This window comes from Symsagittifera roscoffensis, chromosome 4 (assembly GCF_963678635.1).
Source record: "Symsagittifera roscoffensis chromosome 4, txSymRosc1.1, whole genome shotgun sequence".
NCBI classification, from domain to species: Eukaryota; Metazoa; Xenacoelomorpha; order Acoela; family Convolutidae; genus Symsagittifera; species Symsagittifera roscoffensis.
The window spans coordinates 61249126-61271529 of record NC_087065.1 but is presented as its reverse complement, the minus strand read 5'-3'; the positions used below and the strand labels follow the sequence as shown (position 1 = coordinate 61271529).

Sequence of the window (22404 nt, the reverse complement as noted above, 5' to 3'; positions counted from 1 at the left end):
AAAAATTTAATGCACATTTAAACGATTGCTCAACTCCTACAAATCTAGTTACCTACCTCCAAATTATGCATTAATTTTTTTTGTCAAGGAGTCTAAATTCAGTTTTTGAAATATTTGTAAGAGAAAATTCTTTTGAACCGGAGTTCTTTTTAATCATGGCTCAGTGAAATTGTTTCCTCTGCCTGATAGAATTGTTTGAAATCCCGAGCTAAAAAAATGTCAATTTTTTGAGAGTTTAATGCATCTGCGCTTCATTGCTTATCCCTGAGAGCAACAATTTTTGTTACGAAACGTGGGATCAAAATAATCAATGCTGGTTAAGAAACAGTTAGGTTCCTTATGGTCAGTTCAGAATCCAACGACATCTATTAACTTGGCGCATTACTTCAAGTTTATGGTTCCAACCATTTGAAAAAATGGTATGAACTTTGTATGCTGGCGTATTTAAGTTTTTTTTATTCCGACCATTGAAAATGGGGAGGAACTTTGTATTCGGGTGTGTTTTTTTGTTTGTTTTTGTTTTCCACTCGAAACCAGCTACCACAATCAATCATCGGACTGCGTTCAGTGATATATCATTTTGAAGCCCTTTCAACGAACGTCATTTAAAAACTTAGAAAAAGTCTTCACAGTGTTGAGAAAAACCGGTTTGAAATTTTTGATTTTTCGTCCGAGCGATTTAAGCAAGCGAGCAGGTTTACAAGTGTTTAATTAGGAGAGATTTAATTTTTAGCACTAAAAATTTAACTTTAAACAAGTAAAATTTATTTTTGGAGTTTTTTTCGCTCGATTCTGGAACCGAAATTTCAAAAAATTGAAAAATTTTCTGCAAAAAAATTTAAAAAGAAAATTTTTGAAATCTTTTTTATGATGTTTGTTTACCTAATTTCTTATTCGCCTGTGTTACTATAATTGTTAAATATGCCTAAAATATCGTTTTACATAAGATTTTTATCAACCCACGCGGAAAAACTAATCTGAAAAAAACTTTATCTTATAGTTTTTTTAAAGACTATGGTCGGAACATTCTGTGCTACTTGCTCAGTAACCAGCTATCCTTGTTTCTGCTTTTTTGTTTTCCTTGCAAAATCAGACACCACAATTATTCATCCGAACCGTTTGAGTGATATATTATTTAAAGCGTCGAGAAAAACCCGCTAGAAATTTATGACTTTTGGTCTAATTTCGATCAAATAAAGCGACTGAGCAGGCCTATTTTGCTTAATTTAAGCGGCTCACAATAGCTTATTTTTGTCTTATTTTAATTTCACTAATGTTAAGTTAGTTTTTGGGGTTTTTAACGTCATTTTGGGAATCAAAAATTTCAGCAATTTTTTTGGTTTTTCTAGTCATTTTCTAAAAAAAAGTTGTCCAATTTGCTTATTACATTTTGAGTCGAATATCTCTAAGCTATAGTTTTTCGTTAAGATCCATGTATCATGCTACGCAGAAAAAAAAAGGTTTGAAGAAACTTTTTTGTTGCATTTTTAAGTCTTGCTTGCACAGTAACCGCTATTCTTGTTTAATTTTTCTGCTTTCACCCTTAAATCTGCGGCTGTTGGACGATTGATCAATCTATCGGATGTTATAACCAGTCACCTAAACGACACAGAACTATTACATAAATGGCGGCTCACTGTTATCGGAAATTACACCTCACTTCAGCAACAGGGGATTTCTATCAAAACATTCAATACAAGTACGAAGATGCGAAAATTCAAAGCAGAGCAAGAACGACTGTGGCATAATTACACTTTGGTAAAGAAAACAGTTTTCCAGTCATATCCCAGAGTAGTGTTTGTTGCCGGTCTGGAAGGAACTGGTCATCATTTTCTACGCGATGCTCTTGAAGGTATCTTTTTCATCTTTCAAACTTGAAGCTGTCCAAATTAACCTCACGAAGACTAGTTTCTCCTTTTTCTCTCGATAGGTCATAATATTTTTTTTTGTGTAATTGAAAAGAGGAATCCTCCCAGATTTGTGTTTTTAGTATTTTAGTATCACCCCATCAAACAGGTATAGTTTTCATTAATTTTGCTAATAATTTTGTTCGATAAAATGACAAAGTATTTATACTCGGGAAGATTTTTTTTAGCATTTATAATTACCACTTTAAAAAAATAACTTGGATCTCTTACTACATTTCCTCTTTTGCAAAAAGGGGGAGGGGAGATTCTGTACTAGGTTTAAAATTTTCATATGCTCAACCGTTGATTTAATTATTTATAGGGGGGTGGGATATTCGTTACTAGGTACCCGAGGGGGGATATAGTTAAAGAGATCCAATAATTTTGTTAAATTTTATGGCCTGATATTACAGTTATGCCCTGACATTAAAATTTTTTTTCAACTGATCATTTTCATTTTTTTTTGAAGTTATGGAGAATTGAAAGTTGACAAATGGGCCGATTTGAATAAATTTGCGCCAGTTTCCAATTGGTGATGAACTTCATGATAGAGGGACCAAATGTTGCAAAACTATTTCCGGTTATTTTTAGCCAATCAGACTTGACGCCAATTCAAAAATCTCAGAGAAATTGCAAAATCCGTATAAAGAAAGCGATTAAATGCAGGCCAATAAATCTAAAATTGTCCGATTTGAAAATAAGCATATACATGAAATTGCAAATAGTGCGAAATCTAAGTCGGTTATTTAAAAAAACCGAAAATTGATTTTGAAAAGCGTTAAATAATAACATTTTCTGTTAATAGTGACTTTACTTGCAGGGTTTTTGTGCAGGGGTCATTTAGTCAATAGGAATGCTAAGCGATTCTGATTGGTTAAAAGCCTTCATCATTTTGGTCCCTCCATCATGAGAACAACCCCCCCCCCCCTCCGCCGCACCATGTTTTAACATGCCACGAATTGAAAAGTGTTCAAGTTTGAAAGATTTGAGGTCTGTGTTCTAAACGCAACAACGAGTACGACATAGAATGCTACAAGGGCGACAAAATGAACACAACGATGAGCAAGAAAATTGTGGGCTGTAATTTCCAGAGGGATGTTTTTCGGATTGAGAAGAGACTGGAAGCACTCAAAAGCATTATCGTCACTTCTTCAGGGGCGATTTTATTTTTAAATGTCGCAGGGAAAGGCCAGTTATTTTAAAGCTACATTCTGGACAAATTTGTTCTTTCATTAATCTTTGCGTATTCATGTTAGAAGGAGCAACTGATGACCTTGAAAAGAACCTAAATGCAAAGAAAAAATGATGATTGTATAGTTATTGTCAAATTGTTGGCAATACCGGTGACCTTGAGCAGATTAATCCGTCAAAAAATATAGCATTTTAGATAAATTAGTTTTTCGTAAACCGTTTTTACGAGTGGAACTTAGCAATAAAATCAAATTTGACCTCAAATTGAGCATTTTTAGGTTAATTAACTTCTTTCAGATTCGTTGACCGAAAAGATATTGCCAACAATTAGGCATTAAATATAACATCGCTCCAAAAAGGTAGATGCTTAAAGTCGCAGAGGCGAAGTTTTTGCGAAAAGATGCCATAGATGCAGTATTAGCACTTTTTAACTAATACAACAATGCTTCTAGGCTGCGCTTCTTATTTGGAAACGGTTAAGTCAGCCCCGCTCAATTTTTCTCTCTTCTCAAATCCTGTGGTCAACCTAAAACCTAATTTGTTTCGAATAGTTCCCATTTCCATTCTGGCTCCCTTTGTAGACAAATAACCCCAAATTTTTCTACGGGCGGATTAGGCGCCATTGTGCACTAATTTGAGGAGTAAGAGTCAAGCGCTGAGTGGGGTCAAACGCTTAATCTTCCAAAAGTTTTGTTAATTTTGCCAACTTTCAAAATCTTTCAAAATTGTTCAAACAGCGATTGAGTTTTTATTTAAGGTGTCATGCAATCTTACCCCAACTGCAGACGTCCTGACTCAATTCACAACCCTGACTTGGTTCAATATGCACAACTGATGGAAATGTGGGGCTTCGATTTCAGAGTCATCCTCTTAGACAGATCCCCAGAGTCTATTATAAAATCCGTCAAAAAACGCGGCTTCGAGGGAAACTTTGAAAGAATGTGCGAAACGATGTTATTCTCATTACGCGCCCTTAAATATCAGATGCAAAACTTAGATCCAAAGTTTATAGCCGGTGGGCTTTCTATTGAGCGTAGCTACGCCGAGAATTATAATTCAATGCTTCAGAATTGGGTTCCAAGTTTAGGGTTCAGCAAAGAAATGGTGAAAAACATCTTAATGAATTTCAAACATACGACTCCATGGATTACCCGGTGCTCAGAGGAGAATCAGGCGCTATATGAACACACACTGGTGCAATTATACTCAGAGTACGCAGGCTTCAGGGAAACTTTAAACATGCACTTCAAAAAAACTTTCAAAAAGCAGCAATGATGTCAAAAAAGACATTTGATTATATGAAACTATATATGCGAAACTATATTATTCATGGAACTATATTTTTCTAGAATTCTATACGGTCAATGAGTTTAACCGGTTGCTGAGCAAGTAGCAGAGAAGGGGTCAATCGCGGTTAATCAATGCAAAAAATTAATCAATGCAAAACTTGAAAATTAAAATAAAATCTCGAGCAAATTTTCATTTTTGTTCGGACTATTTAAAAAACGTGGAAGAAATTTGTTTTCAGGTGTGTTTTAGTTTTTTTTTAAATTTTTTTTCCTTACAAATTCATGTACCACAAAATATCATTGGAATGGTTCGAGTGATACATCATATATTAAAAGTCGTTCAGTCGTCGTAATTTTTTCAGCGACAAGAAAACCCGGTTAATTTTTTTATTTAATTTAGAGCAAGTAAAGTGCTTATTTATGCTTAATTTAGGCCATTTACGATAGCCTATTTATGCCTAATTTCAAAATTACTCGAGTACAGTTAGTGTTTGGATACCTAAAAAACTTCGAAACACAAAAAAAACCTCAAAAAGGCGCGTGTTATAAGAACGCATTTTGGGCGTTAATTATAAGAATATGTTGAAATTGACATTTTCATTCCCTTTTAATTTTACAAAACATGACTCAAGGTAAAAAATTTTTCAGATTTTTTTTAATTCAAAATTTTTATTTTCTTAGTACATGTTAAAAGTTGCAAATATAAAACAAGACTGCACGCATATCAAGTCAAGGCCGTGAAGGTTTCAACTTCGCTTGGGGAAAACTAAAAAAACTTTTGTGGAAAATTTGATAAATTAATTGAAAAGAGAAAAAAAATCTTTTCCATTGATTTTTCGTTTCTTATCCGCAAACGCTGAAAAAAGTGCAAATAGATTTCTTTAGCGTCTCTTAATCTGCTTCAGTTTTAAATTTGGATCAATTTCGCCCACTCTTTTGCGTTTTTCCATAGTCTTACAAAAATGATAATGGATGTTTTTTTTTCTATAGTTGAGATTGTATGTAAGCCAAGCAAATAGGCGCAATTAAGAAGTAGAAAATTGACTGATTTAAAAAAATACTTCCAGTATCTAGCCTCATACATCGTTACGTTTAAATTAAACCCCCTAAAAGAGCAAAGAATGGCTCATGCAAAATTATTTCACTTAAGTTTTCATACAATTTGTTTTCTGTTAAATAGCTCTGCGAATTACTAATAAATGTTCAGCAATTGTATAATAAAAAACATTTTTTTCCTGATGTGGTACAGTTTTCTAGCATCACTTAGATTAAGGATTTCGATCTTTTTACCTTTTTGCACGCCGTTAAAGACTTAGTTTGTCTTAAATTTTCAGCTTGAAAAACTATGCAGCTATTGAAAGCGTTCGAGTTTCCCGTTGAGTAACCTGGAAACCCAACAACCCTGCTATAGTAATTGATAAATCAAGCAAAGGCCTCGAATGCACCGGTGGTTCTAGTTGATTTAATGTTTGCATCTCATTTTTGGAAGAGTAATTTTTGGAAAAACTGGATAAAGCTTCTATCTAATGAGAATAAAAAACTGCTTGTACTAAGACAAACCGTTCAATGTTTCGGCAGTCTTTTACTTTTACAAATTGAATAATTTTTAGATCTAAAAGTCAGATAAGTTTTTAAGAAAAAACAATTGTATAAAAATGAAACGTTTGTTTTTTGTTCAATTTTGCATTTACTACACAATGATGAAAATTTGCATATTTTGGCCTTTTAATTATTCCAATTTTGCCAACAAAGTCCCAAGTTTAAGCTTCCGTAAGGTCAGGAAAAGTTATCACACCTAAAACACTTTTCGGTTTTAGCGTAATGAGCACATTTTATTTTATTCGACACTTGAAATAAAAAATATCGAAAGCTCGGTTGATTTAGCAAACGGAGTCTATCCCCGAATATAATCAATCAGCAATGTCAAGCTGATCAACATAGCAGTAGATGCAAAAAAACGGTGAACTGCAAAATCGTTATTGTTCCGTATCGACTTTCGAAGAAAGATAGTAATGTATATGTTCAGCGGGTTGTTGTTCCGACTTTCGATACGAAAGTAACGGAATATTTGTGCTCGGGGTGGGTTTTTTTTTCTTCAGACAAATTTCGACTTTTTAACTAGCCATTTTTGACGGAATTTTTTTTTATCATTCAAAAGGTATTGTTGTCCTGAGCTTAAATGTAAAAAAATATTTCACCTGTGATCATTTTTCGTAAAGTTATGAGGGTTTAAAGATTGCCATTTTGGTCATTTTGACCAATTTGGGACAATTAACGCGCAATATAATTCGAGCTATTGACGCGTAAGCGAGATTTAATCCGTCTTATAAATAGTTGCAAATTGGTTGAACGAAGCTTATTTGTCATAATTGATTTGTTACAAGGAACGAAATCTATCTTTTTGTACTTTATATGGCGTGTGGGGGGATGATTTTCCGCCTGGTTCGCACAACACTATATTTTACCTTAAGTGATTCCAGATACTTTGATAATGTTAGTGTAACGCGCATTAGTTACGCGTGAAGAATTTTCCTGCAGTACAATTCTTTCCAAATTAAAATTAAGCAGACTAATTGGTCTTATGAATTCCTCACCACTCAAATTTGAACGCTTAAGATATGATAGTATCAGCCTAAATATCATTCTTTGTCATTATTTCACTAAGCAAATTTTTTTTTGGAGACTTGCTTATGGGCAGTCGGAACATTCAGGGCTTTGCCTTTGTGAGATCAAAACAAAGTTCTTTTTTTTACTAAACCCTTAGGCATTGAACTTTGAATTGCATGTGTACCATTGAGTGATTATTGTTTGACAATACAATGAAAACTTCCAAATACAAAAATTTCAGAAAATTAGATTCGGTTACGTTACGTTAAATTCAAGTTTGCTATTTAGGCGAGCGACATAACCAATCTAAGCAATCAACTTGAAGAATAGTTTTATTTAAATGAGGGTGGAACGATATCACAAAACTTTCAAATCAATATTAGGTTTATAAAATTTCCTTTAACACTAACCAAAGCTTTGCCATTTTCTCCGTATTGCTGGCAAAAATTGATTCAGAAGTTTAGATTTTACCTTCTAAGGCCCTTAAAAGTTGAGTATTTTTGAAATTTTATCATAATTTGTTAAAGCCAAGATCGTCTTAAAAAACTTTGAGCCTTCATCGACGAGCTTTCATTGTGATGATAAAGACAAACTCGGCGGGCTATTAAATCCTACTATCGAAACTAGATCTGTTAGTTACTCAATTTATTAACTTGCAGTTATAGAAAAAAAAGTTACAAAAAAGGGCATAATTACCCTTATTAATAAAGTTGTCTATCCGTATTTCATCTCAATTCGAGGGCTCCCCCTCTCAATAACTCAAACTGTTCACCACCCTGTTCGAGGTCCGCGACTTTTCTTCAACTTTGTCGGTCGCGCCGATGTTCACTCCATGTTCACTTCATAGTCTGAACAGGTTTATAAGTCGCGGACAAAGTCTGGAAGTACTTTGGTTGCAGCTGTCTGAAAATATCCAATTTCGGTCAAAAGAGTCAGCAAGATTATGTGATCCCTCGGGTGCACACGAAGGATTACCTAACCTTGCTTACTCTTCTAAATATCTGTATTTAGCACAACAATTGTAAAAACTTCTTGAATATTCCGTTAGAAAAACCACCTCTATTTACAAAATTTTTGAACGTCTGTGGGTCCAGATTTGCTCTGAAATGCTTACTTAAAATCAATTAGCAATAAAAGTGCTCTCAACGTGTAGTGAGGCGACCTTCGGTACCTCGTTATTTACATGTTCTTTGCAGTCTTACTGCAGATTGATGTTAATTATACTAACCGAGGTCATTGTGCTAATCTATACATAATACCACGCAGAGCGTGTTCATTCTCTTCTGATATCAATATTGTTTGCTAGATTATCTTTATTCTACTTAAACTCATGTTCATTCAGGATAAACTTCCTATTCCAAGTATTTATTCGAAACCAAGCAATAAAGTGATTCAAGTAACAAATTATTCAACTCTAAAACAATTTACTTATTTTTCGAATAACCAAGTTTTCATTCTAAAACCTCGGCAAAACTCATTGCGCAGCCAGCAGTTCCTATGAACGAAGACAGGACTGACCTGTTAGGCATTCCCCCTTTCTGGGCGAAAGCCTCCATTAACCCGTCATTCCTTTGGCAATCTTGGATTGGTCAATTTTTTTTGGCCGTATCAATCCTCACGATCTTTTAACCGAACCCACTGAGGTTGTTGATGAACCTCCTCACGACCGGAGTCAATTGCTGATGGCGAGGTCGCTGGAGCGGCGGAAGGCCGAAGACAAAGAGATCAAGTGGCGATTTGAAGAATTAACGAATTAAACATCGAGAGGAGGAGAAAAGGCCTTCGGATCAGTCAGAATTGGTTTTATCACGAAGCCGAAGCCCTTGTGAAGTCTCGCTTGTTCTTCGCTCTGGGGAACGAAGAGAGGAGACGATTCGCTGACTCATTCCCTCACACGGACATCAGTAATATTCCTTTTCGAGAATTTCATAACGGCTGTGAAACGTTATTCAAGGTTGAACGGGAATATACAGTGGAACGTACCAAACTGTATAACTGTATGACACTTTTTCGCCATTTTACGCTCGTCTGAGCGCTCAAGTGGCTCTGTTAAATTGGCCTCATGTTCAAGAAAGGGAGATTTTGAAAGACCTCTTTATTGGACGAATTCGAGATATAGATGTTCAACAACAACTTATCAAGGCTAAGGCTGATCTAGATGGCACCTTCAAGCTCGCGCTTGAATGCGAAAAAGGGGCAAATACATCTGCTCAGTTCCAAAAACTACTTCCTCATAATCAACATTCAAACGGTATCAAGGTTAAACAAGAACCTACTTTTTCCATTCAGTCATCTAGAGGGAAACGGAATTATCCCCAAAATCAAATTAATCGACAAACGTCAAAAAACAATCAAACAAATAAGTCATGTTACTTCTGTGGTACTCCTTTTAGTCCGGATCACCGAAAATCTTGTCCAGCTCGGGATGTAGCATGTAATCTTTGTCGGAAACGTGGTCACTTCGCGAAATGTTGCAACTCGTCGAAACGACGTGTAAATCTGGTTCAGGAAATTGAGGACGCTTCGGGCCCGTCTATGGATTGTAACTTTATAGATGACGAACAGGATAGTGAGCCAGAATATGGGGTGTTACAACTGGAATCCGCTGTAATGATTAACAGTATAGAAACCGTTAAGTCAAGCGGAGGAAAATCTAGGAGCCTCAGTATCCAGTTGCGTTCAGGTCATAGTCTTTTCTCTTCGACTGTAGACACAGGAAGCCCAGTCTCGTTCCTGAATAAACGTACCTGTGATTTACTTTTGCAACGAAATCCATCAATTGAGTTTCGCGATATCACTTGTTACCCTATAGATACCTTGTATGTGGACTATAGTAAGCAGCCCATTCGTCTACTTGGGTTGATCCAAACCCCGATTTCTTCTAGTGGCTGGAGGGTGGATAACAGAATTTTTTCGAAGAACAGAACTCTTAATCTCTTTGGTTTGGACTTGCAGGAGCAACTGGATGTTGTTACTACACATTTGAAGGCTGAATCAGTTCAGTCGCTGGAGTATAGTTCCTCGGATCCGATATCAGAATACTGGAGTTCCTTCTTTGCAAAAAAATACGCCGTTCTTTGCAAAAAATGTGTTCAGTCGTTTGGGCCAATCTAAACATCATAAAGTTTATACTAATTTCAAGTTCTCATTGGTGCCACGTCAAATTAAAGGACTTAAAGTTCCGATTCATATTCAGGATAGGGTCGCGAACGAGATAAAACTTCTGGCGGAGCAAGAACATATTGAAAATTTTGGACAAGTGTACGACTGATTTCTTCATAGCACCGATTGTGCTAACTGCAAAGAAGGATGGCTCTATCAAACTGGCCCTTTATGCTAAGCCGATGAATGCCCAGATCTGGAAAAACAAGTACCAGATGCCAAACATTCATGAACTCATTGATTCCGCGGCACACATCGTAACTAGAAATGTTCCTGGAAATGTTTGGCTCACGTCCTTGGATTTTAAGTATGCGTTTAGTCAGTTGCCGTTGTCATTGCTCACTGGCAGTCACTGTAATTTCAATATTCTGTGTTGCGAGACGACGGGAACGTACCGATTCAAGACCGGATTTTATAAGTTGACTGGTATGCCTTCCGAGTTCCAAAAAGCAATGGATTGTACCTTACAAGGGTTAGAAGGTGTTATTTGTTGCCTTGACAACATTCTGATAGTCACTAAAGGAGATGTTCAAGACCATAACGAACTGGTCGAAAAGATCATGCATAGGTTTGATGTGGAAGGCTGGGCTCTCAAACTGAGTAAGTGCGAATTCTCTGTTAACCAACTAACTTGGCTTGGGTATGACATTAATGAGGACGGTTATTCTTCTAAATTTTCAAAGATTGAAGCAATTCAATCACTCAAACCACCGCGAACTTTAAAACAATTTTGGTCATTTATGGGCACGTTAAACCATTTGCAAAGGTTTTTTCCTGTTTTGCATACCCATACTGTTCATTTCCTGGCCTCCTTGAAAGCCTGTAATAAACAGTCCTTTTTGTGGGGAACGGAACAGAATAAAGCCTTTAATGACATAATCAATATGATTGCGAAAATCCCGAGTCTTCATCATGTCGATTCATCAAAGGGTTCGCGGGTAAAATCCGACGCTAGTCATAATGGTCTAGGAGCTTGCCTCGAACAGGAAGTTGAACCTAGAGTTTGGACCCCAACTGCTTTTGCTTCGCGTTTCCTTAAAAATGCGGAGGTTAAATATAGTACTAACGAATTGGAGTTATTGGCAATTGTTTGGGCCTGTGAACATTACCGTACTTACCTGTTAGGTACACGTTTTCAAGTGTTGACCGATCATAAAGCTATCATATCAGCATTAAATGAAAATTTTAATAATAAATTGTATCAGTCTCGTCTTGCTCGTTGGGCAGATCGCTTGTTACCTTTTGATTTTGAGGTTATTCAAGTCCCAGGGGTCACGCTGGGGATAGTCGATTATTTATCATGTTATCCTACGTTTCCAGCTTCTGAGCCCTCTAAATATGATGAACTTTTTGTAGTTAAATCTATTGAGGCTTTCCATCAGGCCCTCTTTTTTATTAACTCTTATCGGTTAAGATACGGTGTGGGATCAAAATTGTTTGCCGCCGCAAGAGGGTGTTCAATTTGTGTCACGGTGTAATGGTACTAGTTATTAACGTCGCTCGCCGGTTGGAGCGACGATAGTGTTCCTCAGTGTTTCAACCAATCATATTTTAGTATGCAAATGGACTGTTTGCATTATTTGCCAAAAGAGGGCGTCAACATATGCTCTCACGAATTCAACCAATCAGAAACTGGTATGCAAATTGATTATCGCAGACCAGTTGGTGTTCCAAAAATTCACTGTCTCCGACCTGAATCTTTACAAAACAGTCAACTAATCTCATCTCTTTTATTTTTAAACCAAAGTTTTTTCAAAATTACTCAACCGCCTGGCGCTAAACAAACTACTACCGGACCCACTACTATCGACTTGAATGCTACTATCACTCAACCTGACCCTCAGACTATACTTAACTCAACTGCCGAGCAGGCTGATTTACTGACATTCGTGGAGTCTTTTCCAATAAGTTCTCCGAATTTTGGTCGACCCAGTCTAAAGCCACCAATACGATCTCGTCAACTAAACCGCATCACTCGATTGGATCAAATACGCCAACAAAACCGAACCCGTGAACGGGCTGCTAAAACCCGTTTTGTTGCCACAAGGACTACAATTTGAAAAGATGGTCACACCCAGCTATTGGAGGCGATGAGACAGTGTCGCCTATCGAAGCCAGGAAAAGTTAACACGGCCGCAAAGATTGGAGTTCTCGCTGTCAATGGGTGCAAACCTATTCTTTCCTCGTCAAAGAAGGAAATTGTGGGACTGCCTGGCCTCTTCGATGCAGACCTTTTGGCGGAATTGACGGAGGAGGATCGTTTTCTTGGCCCTATGAAACGAGCTATCATAAACAAGGACATCACATCTTTCAACAAGCTTGGTTCATATATGGCCCAATTCTGGCCTAAAGCAGCTGTGGTTGATAACTGTGTAGTTATCGATAATAAATTCGCCATACCCGAAACTCTTCGATAAGCCGTGCTCACTCGTCTTCACCGATCTCACCCAGGACACGAGGCCATGATGGCGGCCTCTGAATACCTCTGGTGGCCATTCATGACACGTCAGATTATTGATACGTGCGAGAAATGTCGTGAATGCACCTTGTTTGGTAAGAATCTTAAACCCGCGTCAACATTTAATGCTGAGCAACCTTTGCTTGTTCTGTCTGGACCTAATCAGGAATTACAACTAAATTTTGCTTGTCCTATACTTGATGATAAAGGGTCTAAGATCTTTCTTTTAGTAGCAATCGATCGGTTCTCTAAGTTTCCTTCAGTTTTTATTTCTAAAACTACTGGGGCTAAGAAGGTTACTCAATTCCTTGATTCTTACATTCGTATCCATGGTCTACCTCACTCTAATAGAACGGATCATGGTTCAGGTTTTAAGAACAACTTGGTACAAGAGTTTTGCTCTAGCAGAGGTATTAAACATGTCCTCTCGCCGGTCGGAGATCATAGAGGCATTGGTTTGGTTGAACGAACGATTCAGACAATCAAGAGCAAACTGGGTGTTGCAAAACTCGATCCTGATTTCAAAAACTTTAAGGAAACGGTTCATCAAATACTTGAGGACACTCGCAAGAGTAATCATTCGGTGCTTAAGAAATCACCTTTTGAATTGCGTTTTGGTCGTAAACCTAATACTGAAGGGTTTTAGTCGCGTAATTATGTTGTTAAATCTGATACCTCAGCCTAGGGACTGGAGCGCAACCTCTTTACGCCAGACCAGATTGTCAGCCAGGATTACAGCAGAGACAGGGCGAAAGTTGTTCCTCGCGGCAGCACTAGTCCAACAGTTCCTCCCCGCTTCAAACCTTTGTTCTCGCTGGACGGAAATGTGGCAGATAGTGAACCCTACAAGGCGTTGGCGGAACTCGCTCGGGATCCGGTGAATAATGGTCGCAATTCAAACGCAATCTTCCACCGGATTGGGGAAAAAAGGTCCTCAAGGAGTTAGCAACCCGGCATTCGGACCTCGCTCATTCCCTCAAGTCAGGACTCAATCACAACACTCTACGCTTCCCAGCAATAGTAACACCTCCGGGGGCACAAGTTAGCTTCAGGTGTGCACCAGCTCTGCAACCCCTTCGCCTCTCGAAAACAAGTAAATTAGAAAACCTTCCAATGTCTGATCCTAGTCGAGTTAAAGTCTTTAGGAAAATTATTGATCGTCAATCGGGGAAACCGCTTTATAAACTGACTAAATTTGAAATTGTTTGTGTTACGGATCATACTCATGTTACCGACAATGGGAAATTTTACCGGAAAAATCACATCTGCCTAATTATCGGTCTACCGTTTCAGTTGCTCCCAACACTCTAGGTGATCGCCTCCAAGCTTCGAATTCTACATCTCGGGGTGCAGTTAAAAGGCCTGCTACACGGTCTCAGCCTGTGCTACTAGAACAACGGTCAAACAACCCAACTCTCTCTACTCCGATGGTGGACCTCACAGTTGACTATTCCAGCGAAAGCTCAGTTGGATTCAACGGTGGTCTTCAAGTGGTTAATGATTCTTCTCCTAACGAAAATGCCAGAGGCTTCAGTGTGACTCACCTCCGCTCAGGTTTGCTCCTCAGTCTAACTCTACATCGCAGCTCCACACTTCAACGAGTGCTACCTGCTCGTTACCGACCGCCTCTATCAACTTGAAGGTTCGTTAACTTCGCCTCAACCGCGGACTTCACATTGTGCTGCCTCTTCTTCGACCACTCCCCTTGCTGATTTTCCTGGTGTTATTCCTACTCGTACTGGAATTAATATCTCTTCACCGGACATGGTGTCACCACAGGGTCTGGTTCTTCCATCTCTCTCAGCGTCATCAGAGCTGCCCTCCTCCTACCCTTTGCTTTCTCTACCCGCTCAACCAGTGGTTGACGACGCCGAGTCAGTCCGGACGTCACATCGTAGTAAGAAGCCCACTCAGTTTCTGGCGATCCGTTGCGACATTCTATCAAATCAGTTGAGGACGACCCAACTTTGCCCTCTGAAACGGTGATAGTATCTTCGTCCTCAACACGAAAACCCCTCACTCGGGATCGTTTTCCACCTGGACCTTCAACGACGACGTCTCCCCCTCTCGCTCATGCAAAAGATGCTAGTGGAAAGGATTGACTATATGTCAAGTATAAAACTCTACTAAACTCATTGAAACTATTTCATGTTATCATGTTCTTTCTGATTAACTGTAGGCTACTTGTGTGGGATAGAAGGCTATAAATCATTGGCTCGTTTGGATGCAGTTTTTATTATCTCTCTAATTTTGGGTTGTTTCTCAAAAATTTTTTCTCCCGCGAGGAATGTCGTGAGGCGACCTTCGGTACCTCGTTATTTACTTGTTCTTTTGCAGTCTCACTGCAGATTGATGTTAATTATACTAACCGAGGTCATTGTGCTAATCTATACATAATACCACGCAGAGCGTGTTCATTCTCTTCTGATATCTATATTGTTTGCTAGATTATCTTTATTCTACTTAAACTCAGGTTCATTCAGGATAAACTTCCTATTCCAAGTATTTATTCGAAACCAAGCAATAAAGTGATTGAAGTAACAATTTATTCAACTCTAAAACAATTTACTTATTGTTCAAACAACCAAGTTTTCCTTCTAAAACCTCGGCAAATCTCACAACGTTAGAGCAAACTTTGTTTTTCAGACAAAAACAGACAGATGTTGCACAAAAACCGTACTTCTAACCCATCACGTCTCACGCCAAGTACGTAGATATATCTCGGGTTTAGTTTTGTCTCAATTCAAAAGATATATAGAGTTGAGCCGTGAAAACATAGAAGTGGAAACACTTTAGTTCTTAAGAATGGATATAGATACAAAAAGAACAAGACTGCTCGTATCAGGGCGAAGCCCTGAATGTTCCGACTGCCTTTTAGGGTTTATGGAGCAGCAGTAATAACATAAAAAAATTAAATGAAACAAAATAAAATAAATTGTTTTTTTTTTTTAAATTTGAAATTTTTAATGGAAATCATCCCCCCACAAGCCATATAAAGTACAAAAGTGAGATTTCGTTCCTTGTAGCAAATCAATTTTGGAAAATAAGCTTCGTTCAACCAATTTGGAACTATTTATGAGACGGATTAAATCTCCGCTTACGCGTTAATAGCGCGAACTATATCGCTCGTTAATTGTCCCAAATTCGTCAAAATGGCAATTTTAAACCCTCATAACTTTACCAAAAAAGATCACAATTGAAATATCTTTTCAAATTTAAGCTCAAAACAACAATACCTTTTGAATGATATTAAAAAAATCCGTCAAAAATGGCTAGTTAAAAAGTCGAAATTTGTCTGAAGAAAAAAAAACCCACCCCGAGCACAAATATTCCGTTACTTTCGAATCGAAAGTCGAAACAATAAACAAACATTAAAAAATTTTAAACTGGTACATAATTGTTCTGAATTTTGATACGAAGGTAACGGAATAATTGTGCTCCGGGTGGGTTTTTTTTTCTTCAGACAAATTTTGACTTTTTAACTAGCCAATTTTTGACGGAAATTTTTTTAACATCATTTGAAGCTATTGTTGTCCTTAAATTTGAAAAGATATTTCACCTGTGATCATTTTTCGTAAAGTTAAGAGGGTCTAAAGATTGCCATTTTGGCCATTTTGGCCAATTTGGGACAATTAACGCGCGACATATTTCGCGCTATTAATGCGAAAGCGAGATTTAATTCGTCTTAGAAATTGTTCCAAATTGGTTCAAGGAAGCTTATATGCCATATTTGATTTGTTAATAGGAGCAAAATCTATCACTTTGCACTTAATATGGTTTTCACAAAAAATCTTAAACTTTTTAGAAAAAGTTTTTTAGTTTTACTTTATTACATTTAAATTTTCCATGTTATTACTGCTCTATAGACCTTAAAAGGCAGTCGAAACATTCAGGGCTTTGCCCTGATACGAGCAGTCTTGTTAACGTATTGTCGCCGCACAATAATAACTGACGACTCAACCAAAAAATTGTTCGAAAAATGAGTGAGCCTGAACCCGATTTTATTTTGAGATCAACCGAAAATGATTTTAAAAAATAATATCAACCCAAATTGACCCAGAAAATTAAAGTAGTCTACGACAATGAGATAAACACAATCCTGAGCTGAAGTGATTTTGCGTCATCCCCCAGATTATCACATAATACGTGGAGAAATGCTTAATGCCCAAAGCCGTATGCTACGGCAGCCGCCAAAAACTGTTTCTGTTTTCAAAACACAAAGTTTGTAGAACAAATACAGAGAAACGATCCTCTGGTGAGTTTGGCAAATGCTTAAAGCAAATCTAGAAACGCTCTGTTTTTCTTACGAGTCTGTGGTAATAACAATTCGAACTTATCGTTAAAAATTGGCTTATTTTGTCGTACTTTCGATATATTTTTTAAATCAAATTGCGTGTTTTATGATTTTGGTATATGTCTAAATATCCCGTATCATACATATTTGATTTTCTTTGTTTGATAGACAATAGACAAGTTTTATCGCAAGGGTTTGTTTTTCAACTGATAGCTAATTTCGTCTGAATTATCCATAATATGTATACTTTTTTTTGCCTAAAATAGTGTTCGTCCAAAAAAACAGTCTCCTAATAAATCTGTTTTTGACTGCCTATTTTGGGTTTCAGTGTGAGAAAACACAAGCGTAGTGAAGGAAATTGAATTAAACGGGTATTTAGATGTTTCCTTATATAATCACACTGAGCCTTGATACCCGCACCAAGCGCCTATGAAATTTAAATGAATAAAATGGACCTCCGAGACAAAATCATCGATTATAATTTATTAGAAATATGCAATTCAGCCAAAAAATGATTATATTGCCACTATAATTGATTAATTTTGAGCATTTTTTTGGCATCATAACCAATAATTTTTGCCAAGATAATCGATTAAACTGAATAATTTTGAAAAAAAAAAATCCATTAAAATTGCTTAGAATCGATTACATTCTGTTTTTTTTGGATTAAAAATTGATAATTTTGCAGACAATTTGGGAATTTTGTAAAAACGCTATGCCATGTCTTTTACAGTTTTAAAAAGCAAAAAAGTTCAAAGTTGAATACTTCATTCGACCCTATCCCATGTTTAATCACCAACCACATGTTTATTACACACACGTAAAGCGAATGGTGGTTGTGGTAAAAAAAGAATATACGCAAAAATTTAAAGTACTTGCCATCAATTGAGAACTTAAAACTGAAATAAAAAAAATCGAGAAAATATAATTCAAATAAAATCTAAATCTGAATTTTAAAAATTTATGAAATGCAATACGTAACAACTAAAACTCAAACTGATGCGTCCCGCATTAAAGTGAGTAACTATTTTAATCGCGCCTGCTAAGCAGAACGCATGCAAGTTGCTACATCCCTGGGGCAAGATTTCAAAACCACAGGGGCATCTATGAATCATAAACTCCGGATCATTAATTAAGTTGTTCAGTTTTTGTTTCTATCCATTTTCTTTTTCTGCAACATTACAAGGCCCAGCTGTGCATTTTGTGCATTGTAAGCGGATTACGCAACAAGGACGCTCCCTTATTTGTTCTTCTTTTGTTCTTTACTTTCCTTTGATCGCTCTGACAAAATTTTCGTATGTTTAAAGACTTGTCTCTGGAATCCAGGAACATACAGACACAAAACTGTGCTCCTATCCAGTGCACAGTTTGGCCTCGTAATGAAAAAAAAACATTTTCATCTGGTGAAAATTCTAGAAAAAAAACGTAACCCAAAAAACTCCGTAGAGCGAAGCTCCCGAATATCCGAACGTTCCCATTCTTCTGTTCTTTAAACTGAATTTAATTTTTTTTAAAACTGAAAACTTAAATTCACATAAAGTTCTACAAGTGATAGGGCAACGTTCTGATAACCTTATCGTAGCTAGCGAAGGCTGTTTTTCTAGTTAGAAATGTTATATAGATTACCTAGCTGAAGTTTTAGTATTTTCTGTACAGAATTGATCTATTTCTTTCTTAGTTTAGAAATATACAATTTCTGAGAAGAAATAACCAGAACCGCAACGAGATAAACATGCTTATGACTATAGCACAATGTGAGATATGCATAATAGCCGTAGCAATACAATGCAAATTAACACTTGTTATAACAAGTTTTGCTATTCATTAGGTTGTTAAAACTATCATAAACTATCGGGTCACGCAGCAAACAAACTATCAGGTCAAACAAAGGGAGGTCGTGAGTTCGATACCCAGTAAGAGAATTTTTCTAGCTAGAAACAGCCTAGATTTAGCTAAATTTTGATCGGTACCGGGTTATCTTTCTGAGTGTACTTTTATATAAAAGCTCATGAGATACGCAATTCAAAATTGGATCATATGGTCATAGTGGTCGCATATGTTTTCACAATTCTGTTACTACTCCGAAATTATTGTAGCATCTATTTCTTCTCAGCTTTTTTCCAGACGTCATCCTGGAGTTGAGCTCTTGTTTCTGTCTTCAAAGACCGAATAATCACCACTCCCAAAACACCTGAAGCAATGTAAACACTAACGGACGATGGGTAGCTCTCTTTTGCCAAATATTGGGAAATAAGGGGCGATAACGCAAGCCCAAGTCTCGAAAAACAGTCTGTAAAGCCAGAAGCCGCTGATCGTGAGTACGTAGGGTAAACTTCATTAATGTAAAGGTTAAACACAAGTTCAGTCGTGAAACAAAAACTTTTCACGACTAAACTACAAATTGTCCGTGAATAATTTGGCATGCAGAAATAGAAAGTCGACATGCAAAGAGTCGAAAAGGATAACGATCTTGCCATTGCTTTTCGCCGGCCGAAGTAATCAGCCAGAAAATAATAAAATAATGCTCCAAATATCCCAGAAGAACTGAATAAAATATCAAGAGAGTAATCGTTTTTCTTCAGACGGTCGCAACCTCCAGATTCTTTGTAAGTCTCAACTAAAACATTACAATCTGAAGCGTAAGGATTTTGCAAGTTCTCATAAAACAAAAGAGCAACTCCAATATTGAAGAATCGTATCAGAAATATCAACGAAGACAAAACTCCTAGGAGCATCTTGTCAGATGGCGTCGCGATTAGGTCTTTCCATGATCCTATATCACCAATTGATTTCATAATTGATGCTAATTTCAAGTCAGAATTTGGCTTTGAGCTTAATATTTTGACAACTTTGGTAGCTTTATCTGTTTCGCCTTTAACGAGTAGAAACCTCGGACTTTCGGGACATATACTTGTTACCGAAACTAAGCCGAGAACGATCGGAAGCGAAGATTTTAGCACGTAATACCGCCAGCCTAAATTGTTTTCTGTAACAGTTATTAACCCAATTGCAGCTCCATAAACAGCTCCGAGGTACTGGAAAATGAACAAAATTAGACAAGCTTTTGCCCTGTGAGTTGACCCGACAATTTCAGTTGCGTATGTGTAGCAAACATGGAACCCGCCCATTGACATTCCGACCAGAATGCGGAGCAAATAAGTGTCTGTGAACGACTGTGTGACACTACTGGCTAGAACTGTTATGCTGGCGAATAGCGAACACAGCTGGATTACTCTTTTGCGGCCTGTCAAAGAAAGTAATAAAGTAATGATAATTACTCCAGAGGATTAAAAAATTTCGGGGATGGAGAAAGTGCATATTGAAAATGGTTCTCATGAACTGAAAAAACCAAAAGTTATAAGGAAAATACAAAAAATTTGATTTAAAGTTTAAATGCTCGTATCGCCGCAAATAAATTTAATATTCCGAATGAAGGCGGATCTAGGATTTTCTCGAGGGGTGGGGGTCGATTTTCAAAAAAACGTAGAAAATTTTGCCGACCTTTTTTTGTTTAGGTTGAACAAATTGATTTTCTGAGCTCTCCCAAATCACTATGAAGACAGACCCAATTTTGACTAAATTTTGTGCGCCACAGGCAATTTTTTTTTCTCGAAAAAACAGGCCGTTGATTGGAAATTTACCTGATTTTGACCAAAAATTGCGTTTTTTTGGCGCGCACTATCCCTTTCCCTCAAAATTAAATATTTTGGCGCCAAAAGCTCCCTAAGAGAATTTTTAGGTTCCGTCAGCCAAAAGTGGATATCTCAAAATAGTACAAAGGGGTATCAAACCATTGGGAATTTTAATTAGCTAATTTTTACGGTACTTTTATATCATGCAAAAAAAGTATTGTTTTCTTGTGCTCAAATTAAAAAAAAAACATTCACCTTCTGCAAATTTTTGTACAATTATGGGGCCTAAAGATTGCCTGTTTGGTCAATTTAGGATAAATGCTATTAACGAGTAAGTAGATATTTATCGCGGCTTCAAAAATTGTTTCAAACTAAATTGAAGCATGCTATTTCTTCTACTGAATAAACTACTCTACGCGAAACATATCATTTTGCACTTGAAACAGCGTGTGGGGATGACTTTTGAAAAATCTCAATTTATGCTTTGCCTCAATTTTTTTTAGCAGCGAACACTACTCTGTAGACCTTAAAAGGTAGCCGGAACAAAAATACCCAAGCATATATACTCCTCGACTTCTTCGAAGGTCGGAAAAATACTGCTGAGAAACATGCATTAAATGTGTGAGCAGAATTTTGACGCTTTTGATCGTAACATCTAAGTGGCTTAGGTCTCTTAGTGGAATCATCCAGCGGCGCAGTTAGAGCAGAGGATAACCAACCGACAGCCGTTCAAACTCTTTATGTTAAATTTTAATTCCGGTTTTCGAAAAAAAAAAGCGGAAAATTTATACTTTGGGTGGCTTTTTAAACAGTCATTTTTCGAGTTTTCAACTATGCCTCTGTTTCTGCTGGAAGTTTTTATGCCATCTGAAAGAGTTTGTTACCTGAAAATTGAAAAATACATTTCACCTATGAAATTTTTGTTAAAGATATAGGGTTTTCAAAATTATTGTGGCTATCATTAGGAAATCTGTTACAATCAATATATCCTTTCGTAGTTTACATTAGTGTGTGGAGGATAAGTTGAAGAAAAAAAACGACAATTGGCTTTATTGATAAAAGTTTTTAATTGGCCTCAAGGAGAATTCGGAAGGGAACATTCAGGGCTTTGCCCATTTTTCAGTCTTGTCCATTTTTCAAATTTGAACATCAGAAATTGATGCTCAATTTCTTAATCTATGAAAGTTCATATAAAAATGATCATAGTGGGCATATGATGCTATTCTCGTGTTTTGAGTTCTACTTTTTGCGTTTCAATGTTTAAAACGTGAAAAAATTTGAAAATTTCATTACCATATTTGTCAGATAGATGACCCCACAAAAGTGCTCCGAAAATCATTCCAGTGAAAAATGCTGACGTCAGAAATGCTTCCTGCACTGGACTGAGATTGAACTCGCATAACAATTCAGTTGCTAAAAGTCCAATCATCTCAATTTGAGCGAACAGCGAAAGAAGCACTAATCCGACAGCCGAGAGTATTAATACATGGCGAAAAGAGAAACCCGAATACTCGAGAGCTTCTTCGATGCCGACAAGAGAATCTAAGTTTCCAGTCGACGCTGACGAAAAGTTTTCCTTTTTGCATTTTAATGGCAATAGTTCTTGGCCAAGTTGAGAAGCTTCATCAGCAGCGCCGTTTTCTGTTTCCATTGGCGTTTTATTTCGAGTAGATACCGCAGCTCAAAATGGATCCATAATATCATTCAAAGTTCGCTCTCAACAACCTATCTGAGAACTTTACAATCGCTCAGATTTTCTCTAAACTCAATTAGGTCAATAAACGACTAAATAGTGGATTGAAAATGAGCAATTGATATTTTTAGATGGAAAATGTTTCATTTAAATACTTAAATCTGGAATACA

At 37.0% G+C, this 22404-nt stretch overlaps 1 protein-coding gene across 1 annotated transcript; it reads right to left on the bottom strand.

The window, feature by feature from the left end:
- Positions 1-18468: 18468 nt before the first annotated feature.
- Positions 18469-22404, bottom strand: LOC134844057 (putative transporter svop-1). The gene is made up of 2 exons (XM_063860523.1): positions 21834-22404; positions 18469-20152 (listed from the first exon to the last, which is right to left on the bottom strand). The coding sequence occupies exons 1-2, from the start codon at positions 22189-22191 to the stop codon at positions 19008-19010; spliced, it is 1503 nt and encodes a 500-aa protein (XP_063716593.1). The 5' UTR covers positions 22192-22404; the 3' UTR covers positions 18469-19007.

What these genes read in the sequence shown, in the direction of transcription:
- LOC134844057 (XM_063860523.1), bottom strand. Translation starts at nt 22,191, where the DNA reads ATGGAAACAGAAAACGGCGCTGCTGATGAAGCTTCTCAACTTGGCCAA. An exon ending in TCATCTATCTGACAAATATG is followed by an intron (nt 20,153 to 21,833) that starts GTAATGAAATTT and finishes TTTCTTTGACAG; the next exon opens with GCCGCAAAAGAGTAATCCAG.